Source organism: Gracilinanus agilis, chromosome X (assembly GCF_016433145.1).
Source record: "Gracilinanus agilis isolate LMUSP501 chromosome X, AgileGrace, whole genome shotgun sequence".
Classification (NCBI taxonomy): domain Eukaryota; kingdom Metazoa; phylum Chordata; class Mammalia; order Didelphimorphia; family Didelphidae; genus Gracilinanus; species Gracilinanus agilis.
Genome location: NC_058136.1, coordinates 19,168,119 through 19,188,698, shown reverse-complemented (window position 1 = coordinate 19,188,698; position 20,580 = coordinate 19,168,119). Strand labels below are relative to the sequence as shown.

The following is a 20,580-nucleotide window of genomic DNA, read 5'->3' as shown; positions in this document are numbered from 1 at the left end:
ATATATATCATTGTGGTAAAACATATTTAGAACAGGCAGCTGGAAAGGACCTTCCCGTCTGGACTAGAGTCCAGTACCTTCATTTTATAAATGTGGAAACCCATGCAAGAGTCCTAATGACTTATCCTAAGCCACCCAGCTTATAGGCCCCAGCTGCTGATATCTGACAAAATTCATATAGCACTTGAAAATTTATAAAACTGTTTATGTACGCTAATAGCTTTGAACCTCAGGACAACCCTGTGATGTAGATGCTGTAGGTATTAGTGTCCTTATTTTAGAGATCAGGAGATTGAGGCCCATGAAGGATAAGTGACTTCCCCAAGGCCACATGGTCAGGAAGTGTCAGAGGAACTCATCCAGTTGGATTGGAAGAGGATTATTCCAGAAAACTTAAATATTTACAAGATTATCTCTAGTCTCAATTTTTCCGGGATGCAATTTAAATAGTATTCAGGAGTCAGTGATTTTTACAATGAAAACCTGGATGCAAAAATGACATAAAATAGCAACTCATTCAAAATTATTTTCAAAGTTTCTTCTGTCATGTTGTTTGTAGTCCTGATGTCCACATGAGTTCCTGTAAGAAAAGCTCTATACTGCTTAGGGCCTGCTTCTGCATCTTCATTCCCCAGATGCTTTCATCAGTGTGCTGGCCATATACCGTGACTTCTTCCTTCCTTTTTTCTTTGGTTAACCTCTTCATTAACATTGCATGTGTTTGAAGACCAGGATAACCAATGCCACCCTCTCTGATTGCAGTGTTTGATTCTATTGTGATGGAATGTGTTGCTCTCTTTACCAGCTCTGTTTTTATGCTGAGAAATTGATTGTGTGCAGCCATTCATATTGCTCTTTCTTGCTTTGCCTTCATTTGTGAGAATTCTGGTTGAATCCTTTTTGATTTGTTCTCATTATTCAGCTCGGCGCTTTCAGATCAGTGCTCTGGAGAATAGTATAATCACTCGCCTTCTCACCCCTACACAAGCCTCTTTAGCTAGATGCAAAAATGCTGCTGTATTATCTGCTGCTGGAAGAGATCCCTCAGGTAACAGGCATTTGGAATAAGCCTGCAAGCTTTAGCATTTGCACATGCAAAGGGAGAGTTAATATCCTACTTAGCCACATCACTATTTTCAATCAGTCACTGTCATATTATTGTGTATTTTATACACAATATTCAGTTATAGATTTATTTCATGGCTTCTGCTGTAGTAATTTATAACAGTAGATAGATGAGGTCCCCAACCCCCTTTTTATCTGCTGGCCTACATGTAAATAAATCCAGAAAAATGTAGAAGGTACTATAGCACCAGCTGGAGAGGAAATGTAATGTGTCCTGGGATTACTAAGAAAGGCAAGAGACAGTCCTTGCTTGACCTTGAGGAGTTCACTGTCTAATGGAGGGAATTTTCATTTTTCCTAAAAAACCCAGAAAAATACAGTAAACTGCCCTTTACCATTTTAATTAAGGGAGGAAGACTAGGAAAAGTGATCTACTTGAAATTCTGCTGGGACCTTATCAGTTCTAGACTGTGTGTCCTGTAGAGTTCCAGAAACAACTGTGTCTAGCATAAAACTCCCTTAAGGTACAAGGTACCTGGTGAAAAATATCTTAACTTCTTTTGTTCTGATTGACGCTTACCTCTCCCAGCTTCTTTTCTCTTTCCTTCTTTCTCAAACACACTTGCCTTTTATAGTCTCTCTTCCCCCAGCCTTTTTCTCTTTACTGCTTTGATGCCAGCTAGGATACAGAATTCTAGTGCTAATGCTCTTGTGCTTGAGGTTCATTCAGTCTTGCTTTAGCCCACTTCTGGTGCTTCAGCTCCTTTTGAGCCAATTATGTATCCCTGTTTTTAAGCCACTTTTTTAGTTCATCTAATCACCATTTTTTCCCTCTGGAATGTTAAATGTTTCTAACTCTCTGCTTTAACTTAGTATCACTCCCAAGACAATTGAACAATTGACCTGAGTTTCTGTAGCTAGTCAGAAGCTAGTCACCATATTTAGGAATACCAGCAGGCATCCTTTGGCTTATCTGTCCCATAAAGGGTTGGTCTGAAAAACTATAATTTGGCTTCTGTAGAATTTTGTAGATATTTAAATAAAATGCTTTCTCCACAAAATTTTGATGTTCAAAAATAAGGTTGCATTTTTGTCAAGACTTTTTTCACAAGAAAAATAAACATGCCAAACATTTATTAATTGGCTACTCTGTGCAAGGAACTGTGCCTTGGGTTTGCATCCCTGGAGAACAGAGACAAAAACAAAACAGCCCCTCCCTTCTATTGGAGGTTGGGTTTCAGTAGGTAACAAAAATGCAGAGGAAAAAATCCATAAGCATGTTCTAGGGTACAGAGAATTGTTCAGTTTGTCTAGGGACTAAATGTGTGGTGAGGAGAATAGATATGGTGGCACCAGATTGTGCAGGGTTTTCAATGCCAGCCAAGGAGATGTATCCTGATTCAGTAGATACCAGTATTCCCCTGAAGGTTTTTGAGTGGCAAGGTGACACAATTAAGCTTGTATAGCACTTAGAAGTAATAATCTGAGATATGAGAATGGAGGGGCAGAAGGGAGTCTTGGTGGTTTTATTCGATTTTCATTAAGATGGACAACACTTCAGTTGCCATCTGTGGCATTTTCAATTTGACTTACATTAATCTTCCATGTCTTTGGGTTAATATTGAATTATTTTTGGTAACGGATCAGAAGCATAGTAATGCTTTTTTAAAGCCACAATTCCATAGTTTATTATTCATTAAGAAGGGTTCTAATCAGTATTCAGATATAGGAGGAAATTATAGTTTTAACTGTTTTTAGAAAAATACCTCCCAACTGTCTCATCAACTAACTCAAAGCAGTTAATATGTCTTTATAAGGAGAACATTTTTAAATAAAAGCACTGTTTATATCCTGGGATAAGTAATTTGACAGCATTTGGACTATTTAATGAATCAGACTTCTCTATCAGTTTTTTATCATGATGTGGAAATGGCCTCGTGTTTTCAGAGCCTCTGCCAGTGAAGCAGAGTTCTGGGTTTTCACAGATGCTACCCAGCTCAAAAGGCTTCAAGTACCAGTCTGAGGGTGGATTGTGTGCCTTTCATTTGAAGATCAGATTCACTAAGAGTAGAGAAGACACCAGATGATGAATACTTTTGGCCATAATATCTCATTAAACCAATTACTAATGAAGGGAGGGCTTATGAGCTGTACCTATAACTGTGATCACAGAAATTCACAGTAATGAAGAAGAGTAAATAATTGGAATGTTTACCTTACTTAAGAGACAAGCAAGCATGGAATTATTTCCAAGGTACAATTAATTTTCCTAAAACAGATGTTTTAGTTACTTACAATTTGTAATTTTTCTGTTGACAAACTGATTCTGAAGTACAGTGATTGAATGAAAAATAACTATTGCACACAGACTTTGGAAAAGCATCTTATTTTTATCTACAGTAAATAAACTTGTTTTCACGGTGCTATACTCTTGGTGTTGCTTTTGAGATACTAATTATGTGGTGTTGGTGTCTCATGTTTATGACACATTTTCAGTATATGCTTCCTGTGGTGTTGTATGCAATCTGTGATTTCTAATAGATACAATCTTTTTCTCTCTTCTCTTTTCCTATTCTTATGCTATGTATTTGGCTGTATGTTTTGTCTTGTCAAATTTCTAACTTTGTAGAATTTCACTCCTGTCCTCGTTCAGCTGTCACCGGGACTTTCAGTCAACCGCTGCAGGCCTCCAGAATATCCGTGAGAAGCCGCAGCATTGACAGACTGAAGAGTTCCACTGTTTTGGTAAGTGCTACAGGGTTTGTTGTAAATATCCTTTTTTTGAAGATGGGGTTTTTTGTCTCCAAAAATTTGTATTTGCTCAAATCTTGATTGGAATGGGCTTGTCACACCTATTAAAAGTGTTGTATAATTTCCATAGAAGCTAAATTCTTAGTTATCAGTGGTATTTTACAACAGAATATGGATAATTCAAGTAGTTTTAACCAGTAGTTTTTTAAATAATCAATTAACAGACATTTATTAAGTAGCCAGAAACAGTGCAGAAACAAAACACTCCCTACCCTAAAGGACTTTATACATGATCATAGGAAGCAATTAATATACATATAATTATTTTGTTATATACAAAGTAAATTTGTATACAGATTTTTAATTTCTCCCTCTTCCTCAACCCTCTTTCCAAAGGGTTGCTAAAAAATTCAAACGTTGGCCATTTTGGACTTCATCCAAATTTTCCCCACTAATTGTGGAGGCAGAGGGATGGAGAAAGAAGGTAGACAATGAATAGTGAAATAATCAAAAGAAATCATGATGATAGAGAAGAAACTTTTAAAGATTTGGGAAAATCTATAAATTGTATATTCATCCATGAAGAGTCAAGAGTTGACAGAATACTCATTTTTAGAAGAAAGTGTATCTTACATAGTCAATTATGTTAACAGTGGTAAGAGTTTTTTTTGTTTTTTTTTTAAACCCTTGTACTTTGGTGTATTGTCTCATAGGTGGAAGATTGGTAAGGGTAGGCAATAGGGGTCAAGTGACTTGCCCAGGGTCACACAGCTGGGAAGTGGCTGAGGCCGGGTTTGAACCTAGGACCTCCTGTCTCTAGGCCTGACTCTCACTCCACTGAGCTACCCAGCTGCCCTGTAGTTGTTTTTTTACCTAAAAGCTGGATGCCTACTATTTATTGCCTTTTAGAGCTTACATATATGGCCCTTTCTTCCATACCTCTCTGCCGGTAAGACACAGACACACATACATTTTTTCTCTGTGACCTTTCTGATGAACTAATATATCTTTGCACTCTTACCATCTCATCTTCCAGCTGATCTCTTCTGGGCTTTTCACTTCAGTACCAGAAGGCCTGGTGTATGAATTTTTCTTGGAGTCTACTTCACTTGTTAATGGCCAAATTGGGCCTATTGGGGGGCTAAGCAATGTTTACCTGTGGCTGCATTTTAAAGCCTTTGGCTTCAGTGATACAAATAGCTGAAGTTTGTGAAGACCTACCTAAGTCCATTTGAAGCACTTTTTGGCTTTACCACAATTCAGTACTTATCCATTACACTATAAGGGCTTTTTAACACAACAGTCTATTTGTATTGTGCCTGGAAGGGAAAAGATTTTGAAGAACTATTGGTTCCAGATACCAGATAAATAAATACAGATGTTTAAAATTTTTTAAATTATTTAAAAATTCATTTTGGTATTTTGAAGGTGATATTGCCTTTGCTTATTTTTTTTTAGTTTTATTCTTTTAGAGAAACTTAAAAACTTGAAGAAAATAATATCATGGGCTTAATTTTCAATGAAAAGTCTGTATCCAACTTCCTAAGTTATTGAATTATTGGTTTGGACCATTACTGCACTGAACTACTTTTCAAGATAGTTGTAATTATTATGAATGTAACTTTTAAAAGTTGAAATTACATTTTTGTCAGTATATTGCAAACAAATATTAAGGAGAACATACTATCACATAGACAATGGTACTGAGCAGTATGAGAAAGATAAATTCATGTTGGAAGTAAGAGTCTTTCTTCATGATTCATGTCTTGGTACCAGATACTCAGTACTGGTGAAGAATAATGACAGTTTGGCATTTAAGAAACTAAGTATAACTTTTTCATACAGATTTCATTTTTTAAAAATAAATTTTTATTGATGTCTTTTGTTTTTTCCATCATAATGATTATCCCTAGTGTTCATCCCCCTCCTAGAGAGCTACCACACATAACATTTAGTATTTTTTATTTTATAAATATATTTTATTTTACCAATTACACATAATAATTTTCCACATAAGTTTTCCAAAGTTATATGATCCTCATTGTCTCCCTTTCTCCCTTCTCTCCCCCTTCCTAGAGCCGGTAAGCAATTTGATCTGGGTTATACATAACAGTATTTTTGAAAAAAAGAAAAAGAGGTGGGAAAAAATCAGCATACTCCCATCAGTACATTGAAAAGTACCCCCAAATGGTGTACTATGCAACACCTATGGACTTCCCACTTCCCCAAAGGTGTAGGTTGGGGATGTCTTCTATTGCCTCTTTATAACTTTGTTAAATTTGTGTGTGTGCACGCATGTGCATGCATGCTTGAGAATATGCACATTTTTTTCATTTACATTATTGTAGTTATTATATATTGTTTCCTGGCTCTTCTTACTTTGTTATGCATCTGTTCATATAGGTCTTTCTATACATTTCTGTACACATCATATTTATCATTTCTTATAGCACAGCAATATTCCATTTCATTAATACTCCACAGTTTGGTCATTCCTTCATCTGTGAAAGGAGGATTTGTCTACTTTGTTTCTGATTCTTTGCTATTCATAAAGTTCTGCTGTAAATACTTTGGTGTATATGAGAACTTTCTTTTTATATATGGCTTCCTAGGGTTATCAGCCCAGTAATGAAGTCTGGATCAAAGGATATGGACATTTTAGTCACTTTATTTATTCCACATTACTCTCTAAAATGGCTATACCAATTCATTGTTCCACTAACAGTGCAGTAATTTGCTATCATTTGGCAATTTCTCCAACATTGGATATATCATTTTTGTCATCAGATTTGTTAGGTGTTTTGTGAAACTTCAGGGTTTTGATTTGTATTTCTCTTATTATTACTGATTTACAGCCTTCTTTCATGCTGTTGTGAATATTTTGAGATTCTTCTTTTGAGAACTGTTTGTTCAAGTATCTATTGGAAAATGGCTTAGTTGTATGTATATATTTGCTAATTTTTTAATATATTTTATCGACATATGTATCAATAATATATATATCCATGTGTGTGTGTGTGTGTGTGTGTGTGTGTGTGTGTGTGTGTGTGTGTGTATTTTAGAGACCTAACCCTCATCAGAGATATCTGTTGTCTCTGTTGTCTCCACAGAAGCTTTAGTTTCATGTAATCAGTTACATAATTTAGCTTTTCCAATTGCTTCTGGCCCCTACTTGGTTAAGAAAAATCTCATAGCTGCAAGAGGTATTTGTTTAGTTTCTCTTCCTATTTTTTAATAGTATGATCTTTAATATTAAAATGGTATATCCATTTAGAACATATTTTGGAATTTAATTTAAGGTGTTGATCTAAGATGATTTCTGCCAAACCGGTTTCTCATTTTCTCTGCAGGTTTTATCAAATTCTAAGTAATATGTGTTTTCTGATTTATTGGTTCCATTGTTTCTTATTCCTCCTCATCGTAGTCTATTCCACCAGTCTACCTCTCTTTTTAAAATTAATACCAGATGATCTCGATGATTGCTAATTTATAATACATTTTGAGGTCTAGAAATGCTATTCCCCTTTGTCCCTGTCTCTTTTCCTCATTTCCCTTTTATATTCTAGACCTTTTGTTTTTTTAAATGAATTTTGTCATTATTTTATCAGGTTTTATGAAATATCCCCTTGGTAATTTGATTTGTATAGCATCAAAAGTAGAAATTGACTTGGGTAGTATTGTCATTTTTATGATATTGGCTTGGCCCAGCCATAGGCACTAAGTATTCTAACAACTTAAATTGTTCTTAGGTAGAATTATTTTTCATATAAAAACAAAGCATAGACATTAATTTTAAAAATTCTTTATTTTGCTCATCCACTCAGAAATCAGAAGTGGACAAACATGGACCAACTCATGCTGCAAAGAGATCTTCATCACCATCTCTGTCAACTTATAAGAGACCACCTTCTCCTGCTAATGTTAAGCATCCTCCATCTCCCTCTGCACCAAAGTAAGTAGCTAATATGAAGTTGTTCCATTCCACATAAATTGCCAGAATGAGTTAATTTCCTTGTTTTAGAATTTTTGTAAAGTGGAATATGCAGCAGTTTAAGCTCAATCCATTTTAAAAGGTCGTATTTCAGGATCTCAGAGTTAGAAGGGACCTTAGAAGTCATTGAGTTAAGCCTTTTTGTTTGTTTTTTAATTATACTATAAAAGCCTGCTGATTTTGCTCCATTAATCTGAATATAGGTTGCTCCTCCTAAAATTATATCCCTTTGAAAGAAATATATATATATATATATATATGCACTAGAAAGTAATACCAATTATATATAATGTTTGGGTTATGCTCAAGCCGTATTTGGGGGTGGGGATTGTGACCTATATTCAGAACAATGTAGTAATGATAATGCCACCTCTTATTTGAATAGTGCTGTGTGCTTTTTGAAGTGCTTTCATATGTACACTAGCATATATTTCTTTTTTGAAAACTAACATACTGTTTCTTTTTCCTCAGCAAAGTAAGTCAGAGAAGTCGCCCACCTTCCCCTAGTACATTAAAACAGTTGCCATCATCTCCCACCACTGGTGTAAAACCAGTTTTTAAGCCTATTCAGCGTCCTTTGATTACACCCACTGTCATCAGTATACCCAAAAAGAGCAAAACATCTGAAATAGAGAGCAAATCAAAGGACAAATGTGAAGCCAGAAAACAAGAACTCCAAACATCACCAGCTTCAGAAAAAGCTGTAAAGACCAAAGAAGGTATGATGATCATATTAAAAGTTTCTTGTGGTAAGGCTTTGATTAATTGAGCTATTTTGGAAATAATTAACTGAATTCCAGGGACTCAGTAGAAAAATAGTACCTAGCATCTGATAATAGTATGATATTTCTTTTATGCCATCTCGAGTTCTAAAAAGGATTTGCTCTTTTGTTTCTCCATAGATTATGGTTTATTATTAGTATGATTAATGGACTTGCCTATGATTTATTATTAATAAAAATGACAATAACAGGGTTTATGTGCTTTGGAATTGTTTGTTTGTTTTGAGCCTATCTTGCCCAGGCCAGATGTTCAGGGTTTGTTTATCTCACTGATCAGCTTGAGAGTTTTGACCTCCATTTCAATCCTGTGCTAGTTTGCCTCTCCCTTGGTCCCATAGGGGCCCCACAGTGATTCTGGATCTAGTGGAGATATATGATTGTCTCCAGAGATCTGCCAGCCACAGCCTCCCTGGCATCAGGGGTTAAATTGAAGTGTTTTCCTCACAATAATCCCGTGAATTAAATATTACAGGTGTTATCCCTGTTTTACAGATGAGGAAACAGGCTTTGAGAATTTAAGAGACCAGCCTATGATCAATCATGCAGCTAGTAAGTTCCCCAGGCAGGTCCTGACTCGAAATCCAGTCATCCCCTTAACTGTACAATGCTGCTAATCATGATAGGGAATTCTGCCACCCTTTGTGGACAAATTTTTGGTGGAGCCCCATTGTGGACCAATCTCTAGTTCTCTTCTCTCTTTTCTTTTGTTACATATGTCAATTTTGGGGAATAGCTAGCTAGTCAGTGTGCTTTGTATTTTTTAAGGGACCTAATGAAAAAGAAGTCTGAAAAGGTAGGTTGGAGCTAGATTGGGATCAAGTTGAAATGGTGGGCTGAGGAATTTTTTTTTAATTCTAGAAGCATTAGAGAGCCACCGAGGGCTTTGGATTTAAGCAGTGGTGTATCCAGCACAAATCTATGTATGCCTTTGGTTATAGTTCAGAGTTAACTTGATCTGTTGTTCTATATTTCAGGTAGTTTAGTAATTTGTTATTTAAGGGGCCAGCTAGGTGGCTCAGCGGATAGAGAGCCAGGCCTGGAGATGGGAGGTACCAGGTTCAAATGTGGCTTCAAATACTTCCTAGCTGTGTGGGCAAGTCTTGACTTGGGTAGTCACTTACCCCCTGGGCAAGTCACTTACCCCCAATTGCCTAGCCTTTACTACTCTCCTACCTTAGAATCAACACACTGGCCTTTGGCCAGAGAGCTGAACCTTCATTTTCTTTGATTTCTCATCTGAGAGATTAAAGTGCCAAGTTCTGGTAGCTTCAATTCTGTTTTACTGTTTTAATGGGAGAGGACATGATTGGGGTAGCAAATGGGAGAGTAATACCTTTGACTGCCTCTCTAGGACATGATGCCTAGAACTCCCCTGTTAAATCTAAGACCATAAGAGAACCTTTCCTCCTCTAAAAGAGATTGCTTCATTATATTAAAGGGCAGACTTCCTTTCTTGCCCTCATCCTTAGGGTCTAAGAGATTAATCTCTTAGACTTAGAATTACCTCCTACCATACTTTTTTTTTCTCACTTCCCAATAATAATCTGTTTTCTGTAGGTATGGTCCCAAAGGAGACCCCATAACAAAGTAGAACCATTTCTTTTTTTAAAAACCCTTTACTTATGTCTTGGAATTAGTTCCAAGACAGAAGAGTTGCAAGGGCTAGGCAATTTATGTGACTTAGCTAGGGTCACATAGCTAGGAAGTGTCTGAGGCTACATTTGAACCCAGGTCTTCCCAAATCCAGGCTTGATGATGCTCTGTCCAATGTATTATTACCTTGCTGCCCCGCCCCCAACTATATCCTTTTTGCTGGCAGTTAACCATTTGGTAATATTTTAGATGGTGCATGTGACAAGGTCTTAGATCTGTAGGTCTTTAGAATTGTAGGTACTATATGGGAAAGTGCTATACCTAGGAGACAGAACACCTGGATTCTACTCCTGGCACTGCCTAAATAATTAGGTGATCTGACTTTAAGCATGTTACATTACTTTTCTAGGTCGGCCTCAGTTTCCTTCTTTGTAAAATCTTGGTACTATTTAGGTGATTTCTAAGGCCCTTACCAACTAAATTTTAGGATTAAACCTTCAGAGTCTCAACTAAAGGGGTGATTATGCTCCTAACTGCTAGCTGCCAACACTCAGGATTCTCTGTGGGCAGTAGCAGCCACAATAGAAGCATTTGCCCACATGAACCACTGCCTCTTTCTTTGTGGTAAAAAAGCTCTGCAGAAAGAGAAAAATATGTGATTAAAGAAGCAGTGTGTTATTTCATTTTAAAATGAATGAAATATAAAATCTACAGAGCAATTTTCAGGTAGAATGCTTTTTTGGTTTGGATGGAGATGTGAATTTTTGTTGAAATTGACCTTCTTTCTGGCAGCTTTAAAACTCTAAATTATTTTGACTGCCTGCATTTTCTGGGTTTTTATCTAAAATTGTCATTTTGCCACATTTTCTATTTAATTGACCCTGCCAAGCAGATTTCCATTTTATTCTTTTCAATTAAATCTGAATTTCTTCCATTTTACATTTTTCTAATGACTCATGTCAGTAGATTCTTAGGTCCTGACATATCATAAGAAAGAAAGGATATTAGTTGAATTTGATCAAAGGAAACCTATCTTTTAAAGAGAAGGGAAGAAAGAAAAGTTAATCTTCTAAACATTTGGTAAACTAGCTTATACAAGTAATTTCTTTATATATTTCTTAACCTCTTCAGTAAATCCTCCCGTTATAACAAAGAAAACAAGTTAAAAACAGTCAAGAAAATGACCCTGTGTGTCAGCAAGTCAGCACCATTCTGCTCCTCTAGTCCTCCACCTTTCTCCTAAGAGAATGAGGAGTGTGACTCATTGTCTGTACTCCAGAACTTAAGATGGTCATTTCAAATATCCAAGTTAGCTAAATGTCATCACTCCATGTGCTTTGGGAGGCTTCGAATATTAAGCCAAACTCTGTATACCATCAACCTTCTGCTCTTTGGGTGCTATTTACTCAGAAAAAATAGCTTACATTTTGATGGCACTTGAAAGTGTACAAAACACTCCTAACAATAGCCTATAAATCAGGTAAATTAATTATCCTCATTTTTACAGATGAGGAAACTAAGGCCCTGAGAAGTTAAGAGAATTGTTCAGGGTCACACCGCTTGTAATTGTCTGCCCTGGGATTTGAACACAGGTCTCCTGACTCCCATTCCAGTATTGTCATCATCAACATCATCAGAAGACATTTATTGCCTACTCTTTGTGGGGTACCAGAGGCATCAAGCAAATTCTCTATTACCAATGTCTTTGCATGTTTGAAGGTCTGTCAGATAGAAGGCAAAGTAGGCTTGCTCTGCCTGTGTCCAGAAGGAAGAATTGGGAGCAATCAAAAGAAGTACTGATTTGAATATATTGGACTTTTTCTATGCTTTTAGAGGTAGACCTGAGTCCAAAACTTTATGGTTTATCACCCGGTTCAATAGATACAGCCCTACTGTAATCCTCCTATTGTTCTTTATTGCTTTCTCCTCAGAATCTCACAGTTTCATACCTGGAAGGGACCTGAGATCATTTGGTCCCAACTTGAATAAAAATCCTCTCTGCACTTGCCCACAAGTGATCATGTAGCTTCTGCTTGAACAGCTTCATTGCTGGGGCAACCAGTTCCACTTTGGGGTGGTTTTTCATCATTAGGAAGTTTGAATTAGAATCTACCTCTTTGCAGGTGCTACCCACTGAGCCAAGTTTAGCAATTCCTCTAGAACTGGGCAAAGCAAGCACCATCCCTGTTTTATCTGACAGCCCTTGAAATGTGGGAAGACAGTGATCGTGTTCCTTCTTAAGTCTTTTCTAGCTAAGAAGCTAAACCTTCTTTAGTTTCTTCAACCAATCCTCTTAGGGTATGGTGTTTAGCCCTCTCACTATCTAGGTCACTGTCCCAGCCCATCAGTGTCCTTCTTCAGATGTCTGAACATAATACTCCCTCTCCACATGTGGTCTGATGAGGATCATACCCCCTCTCTTGCAAATATTAGGCCTCTTAATGCACCATACAATCCCATTGACTTGTTGGGGTTTTGGCCATTTCCTAACCATCCTGACTATACTGTACTCTAGCCACTGCCTGTCTCTCATGTTCAGAGCAGACATGGATTTAGGGGCTACCTAATCCAACTCCCTCATTTTACAGATGAGGAAACTAAAGGCCAGAGATGAGAAATAGCTAGGCCATTGTCACACAGGTAGTAAGTGGCAGAGCGAAGAGTCAAATCCAGGTTCTCTGATTCAAAATCCAGTACTTTCTCTGCTCTAGCCTATGGTTCTGCCTTGTTAAAATACTTTTCCTTTTCATTTTGAGCTTGCTTGTATGTGGTTATCTCAAATAGCCATTTTTATTAGAGGTAAATTACTTTTTGATTTTGTTAGGTCCTTACTTTTATCTTTGTGTCAATTCTAAGACAGAAGAGTGGCAAGGGCTAGGCAAACAGGGGGTAAGTGGTAACACTGCTAGTAAGTATCTGAGCCCAGATTTTAACTTAGATCCTCCTGACTCCAGGCCTGGAACTCTATCCACTGTGCTACCTAACTGCTCCTTAGAGGTGAATTATACTTTGGAACAAGTTGTTAAAAATTGACATTGAGGTTTGTTTGGGGATTTTTGTTTTGTTTTGATTCAAAAATGGGTACTAGGGATCATGATTCTTACTTGTGTGTATTTTTGAATCTTTAATGCTTCCATTTGTATATAGTCTCTTAATTTGGGGCTGTACTTCCTACTAATCCAACTGAATAATTTCAATTTTTATTCACAGTAGAGCCCAGTAATAAAACTGGACTAGAGACCATAAGTGCCGAAGAAGCTGCTAAAATTCTGATGGCAAAACAAGAATTTGTTCAGGACCAGAAGGATCAAGAAGAAGGGGGAAAAGATCTCAAAGAAGAAGAGGAAAGGTAAGAATTAAACAGTCTCTTCCATGTTGAAAATATGGCTGACTTTTATTTTGATTATAGGAGCAGATGTTAAAAACCTTAAAAAAACTCATTCCCTCTTTTAAAAAATTGTAGGCAGTGATGATGGAAACTTTCAGCAAGTCATATGAAAGTTACTTTTGAGTATGCATGAAAAAAGATTTTCCTTATAGCCACCTAAATAAATAAGTAGAGAATCTTTTTCCTGCCCACACACATATTCACAGAGTGTACACTGACATTTAAAATAAAAAATGGGCTGGACTAGAGAGAGGCCTCCCTAGTAGCAGTGGTTATTGTCTCAATTTCCTGCACCTGTTTGGGAAAAGGTATGAATTGGGTGTTATTTAAATGAGTAAAAATTGATAGGGAAGCCTTGCCAGGTCATACTGGGCCTCTTGGGTGTTTGCCACATGTCCAGACTCTGGTCTCCCAGTGGAATCTGAGTGGTCTTTTTATCTAGAATTATGACCTGGGAAAAGGGTCTTCTGGTACCTCTGTTTCCCAAGACTGCTTTGTCCTAGAATATAAGTGTCACTCACTTATTCAATACTTGTCTAAACAACCTCTTCCCAGTGTCAAAACACCTGTCTAACCTAATATAATAATCAGAAGGTTGCTTGACTCAGAGCAAAGAAAGCTATGGTAGCCAAATTACCCCTCTGTTTTAAGAAGTTTGTTCTGCCACACAAACCAAAAACACTGGTGTCTGATCATCCTGACTCTTCAACTCACATTAGTATTTTCCAATTCTTCCTTTTGAGACTCCACTTCTCCCTTCTTCTCCCTTCTGTTTGTCCTTGAAATGCAATTTGCCATTACATTAGTACCTTTCTTTGTTTCAGTAGGAACCTCATATCACATTATGGTTTTCAAGGTTATAGCTTATTTTATATTGAAGTTGCCCATTTCCTATTGACATCTAGGGGATATCAGAATCTCATTAGCAAACTGGTTTCCACTCCTTCCACAGGAAATGATACTTGTTAAAACATTTCCTGTCAGTGGCCATTTCTTCATATACCATTTTTAATTTTTTTGATTATATACTTAGTAACCACCATCACCATCAAAAAACCTTTAATTAAACAAGTACATTAAAAAAAGATAATGTTCAAGACCACAAACTCCACATTGTTTACAATTTGTTAAAAATATATAAATTATATATGTGTGCTAATGTAAACATCTTCTGCTTTGGGAGTTCTCTTTGCATTTGTTTCACTTGGGTACTTTTTTCTCTTGATTTTGTGGCTCTTTTTAAAAAATGAAGTCATAGTATGTATTATTCTTATTCTCTTTTCATCTCTCTAGATATTTCCCTTATTTTCTTTATATTTTTGATATTTGTCATTTCAATAACATAATATAATTCATTACATTTATATATCACCATCTTATATTCAGCCATCTCTCATTCATTGCATGTGTGTTATTTTGTCATAATAAACAATGCTTCCATGACTATTTACATACAAACACAGCTTTTTTTTAATGTTTGTTTTTTTATTTTTTATTTTTAAATATTTTCCCATGGTTACATGATTCATTTTCTCTCCCTCCCCTCTTCCCTACCCCCTCCAGGAGCTGACAAGCAAGTGCACTGTGTTATGTGTTACCACTTGTTAATCTTATTTTTTTTTAAATTCACAGCTGCTCTAGCAATGTGATGTTTCCTATCATCATTTAATTTGATCACCTTAGCCCATCTGGATCTCAGTTAGCATGTATTACCAGGACCATATTTTGTTAGATTAATCCTTAGGCAGCAGAAACAATCTGTTGCCAGAACCATACTCTTTCCAAAACAAGTCTTTTTAGCTTTGTCATACCCAGTGGAACTTTTGTTCCAGTGCCACAATCCCTCAGGGATACAGGATTACTTCCATAGTATGATGAGTATTAAGGTAAAACTTCTGCAGAATATTTATATTCTGTCGTCCCACCAGAAACTATGTTTGGATTATGAGTATGCTCAGGCTTAGATCTACTATTAACCTCATACAGGTATGTGGAGACTCTCCAGATAGCTATCTTATTTATCTTATCTAAGATTTTATTCGTCTCTTTAACTTCTTATTTATTTTTGGTTAGATTTATTTAGTTTTGAGAAGGCAAAATTAAAGTCCACCACTATTAATATTTTGTTATCTATTTCCATCTGTATTTCATTTAGTTTTTTCTTCAAAAATCTGAGTGCTATAACACTTGGTGCATATAGGGCCAATATTGATAATGCTTCTAATATTAGCCATAGTACCCTCCCCCCAAAAGAATATAGTTACCCTGTTCATCCCTTCCAGTTATATCCATTTTTCCCCTAACTCTATCAGAGATCATGACTACTATTCCTGTCTTCACTCTATGTCATCCACTATTTCTTTTTTTTAAAACCTTTACCTTCTGTCTTGGAATCAATACTGTATATTGGTTGCAAGGCAGAAGAGTGGTAAGGGCTAGGCAATGGGGATTCAGTGACTTGCCCAGGGTCACACAGCTGGGAAGTTTCTGAGGCCAGATTTGAATCTAGGACCTCCCATCTCTAGGCCTGGCTCTCAATCCACTGAGCTACCCAGCTGCCCCCTGTCATCCACTATTTCTTGACTTTGCTATCCTGGCCTCCAAGATAGGGGTATCAATCTTGTTTTATATTTGGTAGCCTCTGTCACCATGATGGAACTGTCTTGAGAGCTTGCCTTCAGCTTTTCAGGCTTCAATTTTAGTGCTCTTTAAAATACAATAAAATCCCTCTCATACTTTTTAGGGCACAAAGAGGAAATTTCTTCAATAGAAATAAAGCATTAATTGAGTAGAAGTACAATACTAATTCTAAAATGACACAATATTGAACTTCCAGTGAAGTCTCCTTCTGATTCCTCACTGTTGTATGAAAGTGCCCCCTGGGTTCTCAAAGGCTGTACTAAGCTGGGAAAGCTTTTGAGTATAAGCCCAGTGAGAGATTCTTTGTGTCTCTCAGTCAAGGACTGGCTTAGCTAAATTACTAGGGACTTGTCACCCCAAGGTTGGCTATGAGACAGTGAATTTTATTTTGCCTGTAGTCATTCATAGAGGTCACATTCTGCATTGGTGAAGGGAGAGGATCCAGCATATTATGTTGGTATACAATTACAGCTCAACTAAATAAATAACACTAATACAGCATATTTGCAAGCTCAAGTAAAGTAATCATGATGGACTTTCTTTGTCCCAGGCACCAACAGAGCCACCTCCTTCCTTAGTGTGTGTAAGTGCTCATATCAGCCTGGGGTGTGTGGGGGGGAGTCAAGTGACTTGCCCAGGGTCACACAGCTGGGAAGTGTCTGAGGCCAGAATTGAACCCAGGACCTCCCATCTCTAGGCCTGCCTCTCAATCCACTGAGCCACCCAGCTTCTCTTTGCCTATTCTTTAACATAGGGATGATAACTATAGCACCTGCCTCACAGGGTTTTGTGGGGCTCAAATGAGATACCTTATATAAGTGCTTTATAAATTTTAATGTGCTACATCAGTGTCAATTATTATTAGATATTTGTATAAGAAATCTCTTCAAACCCAGTTTCACTGAAAAAATGGGGCTAGTTTGTAGATATTTTTAAAAACCAGTGCGCTGTTGACTCTTGTCTTTATAGAAGACTCTAGATTGACTTGTCTAGAAAGAACTCTCCTTTGTAACAAATAGTTTCAGGCATCAATTTCATTTTTAGCAGCACAGGGGAAATAGTCACTTAGATTTGTTTAGCACTGTCTTTTCACCTATATTCTCATGTACTTCTCCCAACTACCCTGTTAGGTAGTATAAATGCTGTTATCCCTGATCTGCAGATGAAGACATTTTTCTGATGAGACCTTTCAGCATCCCAGAGTTAGTTTATGGCAAAGCCTGGATTCAAACCAGGCCTTCTCACATCAAGTCCAGTGATGTTGGGGAGATGGGGGTGGGGTGGAGGGAGGGAGTTATGGAGACCAATGCAAACCACAAGAAAGGGTAGAAGTATGGAGAGTGATCCTGTAGAAGAGGCTTTTGGCTGTGTTTTGAAAAACACACTTCTGAAGCCATATTTTAGGAAAAGATAACATTTAGGAAAAGAGCCGTTTCCAGAGTAATGAATCTATACATTTTCTGCTTATGTTACTAGGAAAGTAAAAGAGGATACTGAAAAGAAAGAAATTGGAGCAGAAGAAGAAAGGGATGCCGGGCACACTCAACTTGGGGAAACAAGCCCACCAGAAGAACAGAAACAGAAGACAGAAGAGGACCAGGAGAAGCTGGCTGCAGAACTCCAGCAACAGGTGTGCTAGTGCTAAGCCTTTTTAGTAGGAAACAGCAGGAGTCACCTGTGCTTCCTAGTAAGCCCCTTGTCCACTCAATGTAGTACGTGTCCTACCTAGTACTTTGGCCTTTTGGATGGTCAGCCAAGTGTGTGCTTAGAACATTTTCTACTTTGGGTACCCAGGAGCCTGAAAGGTTAACCATTTTTTGACGTCATCTCCCACAGGTTATGTCTGACCTGATCTGAGCACCGGACCGAAAGAGAAAACTCAAATCATCTATGTTTCCCCAAGTATTCTTTAGTTATAACAGTTACTTTCTCAGGCCCATAAAATTAAGTCACTGAGTACTTACTAAACATTATTATATGCCTCAGAACTGTGCTGGGTGCTTATGAAGATATGTATTGCAAAGAAGTTAATGTGGAAGGAGGGAGGGAGGCAATGCCACCTCTTGAACGCATAGTCTTGTTAGAGAGACAAGCCACTGAAACAACTGGAGAAGAATACAATACAAGAACCAAAATGTGGGGGTTAAACTATAAATGCTGAAGGTGAGAGAGGTGAACAATGTGGTCTGAACTGGTTGGAGAGGACCAGAGGACGTGGAGGTGGCTCTAAGGGTTGGATAAGAGGAGAATTGGAAAGGGTAGCTGAGACAGCTCTTCCTTTTCAGTGAAATGTAAGACGAGATCATTTTGAAAGCAGAAATAGGACAAAGAAGAAAAGGAGTGAGGGTTTAAAGAAAGAGGAAAAGGTGAAGATTATTTCCATAGTTTAAAGTAAGTACACTTGTAGTTTAGAGTGCAGAGCCACTGGCAAAGGTTGTTCAACAGACATTTCTGTAAAATCAGTTGCCTTGTCCAGAGCCTCAGGGGAAATAAGGCACTCTCCCTGCTTTGGAGCTTAGAAAGAATACAGGAAGCAGGCTATAAGGTGCACCCACGGGTAAATATGAGATGTCTAAAAGAATTGTCAGGTGTTGGACGATCAGATGAGAAGTCAACTCCAGGCAGGGCAAGCAGGGAAGATTTCAGGGGGAGGAGGTGGCCTTTGACCTGAGACTTATAGAAAGAGAGGTGGGAGGTTGCCAGAACAATGAAGGCCTTCCTTATCTGCTGCCTCAGCATGAGCAGAGACACTAAGATGAGGAATTGGAGTTTTCTCCAATTCTAATTCCATATTCTAGCTTGGTTGAAGCATGAATGTTAGGAACTTGGCCTAACTCTTCTGTCTGGTAGTGAGCTCTTTAGGGATTTTTATTCTCAGTTTTATTCTCAGCAGTTCACTTCACACCTCTCTATGGTAGAAGTGAGAGTGAACATTCACATTGTATGGTGAGGTCCTCTTTGAGAACCTTTTAAGCATTTCTTGGAGAATTAGGAATTGTGGCTCTGATCTGGCATGTTAATCAAGAGCTCAGATTTTCTATAAAAACGTCTGTATTGGTGTAACAAGATTTCATTCATCCAGCGTTCTAGTAATGTAGACTCTCCCATCAAAACTCCTTTATACCTTCAGTGCTGTGATAACTGATGCTCTTAATGATGACCCTACAGGTGCCTGAGGTACCATCTAGAGTTTCAGAGAAAGATGAAATTCTGTTCAGTGGTATAATTTTAGTATTAGTCATTTTATTGTACTCTGATGTTTTACAAGGGGCAGCTAGGCAGTGCAGTAGATAGAGTGCTGGGCTTGGAGTCAGGAAGACATCTTCCTTAGTTCAAATGTGGCCTCAGACATTAGCTAGTTGTATGACCTTGAGCAAGTCACTTAACCCCATTTGCTCTAGTTACCTTATCTGTAAAATGAGCTGGAGAAAGAAATGGCCAACTCCAATATCTGCCAAGAAAACCCCAAATGGGAGAAATGATTGAAATGATTCAACAACAACAAAATGTTTTTGTTTGGTAATTGGTAATCTGCATATGGCACAGAAGCAAATTCTGCCCAACAGTGCCCCAATCAATGTCACTTTGCCATAATATCTTTAGTACATTTTGACCATCTCCACTCTTAACTCCTTGAAATCTACTGTAATGTCATTTGTCTTCTTGCCCAAAGTACAAGTTTGATGGCTGCCTAGATGACAGGGGCTTTTGTTCCAGCAGCATTCACTTCCCCAAATGCCGTTCTGCTTAAAGCTGCCATATTGCAGACATCAGATCTACATGGGTCCTGTGCAACAAGCTACACTCTGGGCATTGTTTGTCTTGGGGACCCATTTCATGTTGCTGAGTGACTGACCCCAGAGCTCCTCTTCTGTTACATTTGAAACTGAGCACTGTGCTATTTCCCTACTTATAGAAGGAGGAAGCTGAGGTGAAAGCCCAGGAGGAAGCTGCAAGACAGAGGCGGGAGCGTGAGCGGATAATGGAGCAGAGTGTGCAAGAACGCCTGGAGAGGAAGAAGGTCAGCTATCTGCTGGGGTGGACTGGCCACAGCCAGTGCTGTGCCTGTCCTCTGCCCACCCTGACGGGGGCCTTGGATTGCCCTGTGAGGGAAAAGGTGCTTCTCTTCTCCCTTCTTCTTCTTCCTCCTCCTCCTCCTGAACTTGGTGGAGTGCTGTGACAGGCTGAGTGTGCTCTCGGGGAGGGGAGTCTCTCCGAGTGGTGCCTCCAGCTATAGAATCCTCTAGAAATAAAGCTGCTTTTCACAAAAGAGGGCTTAGCCATGGGAAGAATTGAGGCAACTTCTCAGCTTAACACAAGGTCAGTTTTGGTAATAGCTGAAGAGAAAGCAATGGTACTGACTTAGGGCA

General features: G+C 38.0%; 2 protein-coding genes across 2 annotated transcripts in view; one reads left to right on the top strand and one right to left on the bottom strand.

The window, feature by feature from the left end:
* LOC123253517 (transmembrane 9 superfamily member 2-like) overlaps positions 1–20,580 on the bottom strand; it is a gene marked incomplete at its 5' end in the record, with an annotated part of 941,355 nt that overhangs the window by 826,089 nt on the left and 94,686 nt on the right. The gene's annotated exons all lie outside the window — the stretch shown is intronic.
* The window catches only part of MAP7D3 (MAP7 domain containing 3), a 72,179-nt gene that overhangs the window by 43,641 nt on the left and 7,958 nt on the right, over positions 1–20,580 (top strand). The window contains 7 exon segments of the mRNA XM_044682727.1: positions 923–1,048; positions 3,695–3,810; positions 7,641–7,768; positions 8,279–8,526; positions 13,393–13,531; positions 17,687–17,840; positions 20,127–20,231. Coding sequence (XP_044538662.1) covers positions 923–1,048; positions 3,695–3,810; positions 7,641–7,768; positions 8,279–8,526; positions 13,393–13,531; positions 17,687–17,840; positions 20,127–20,231 — 1,016 coding nt within the window.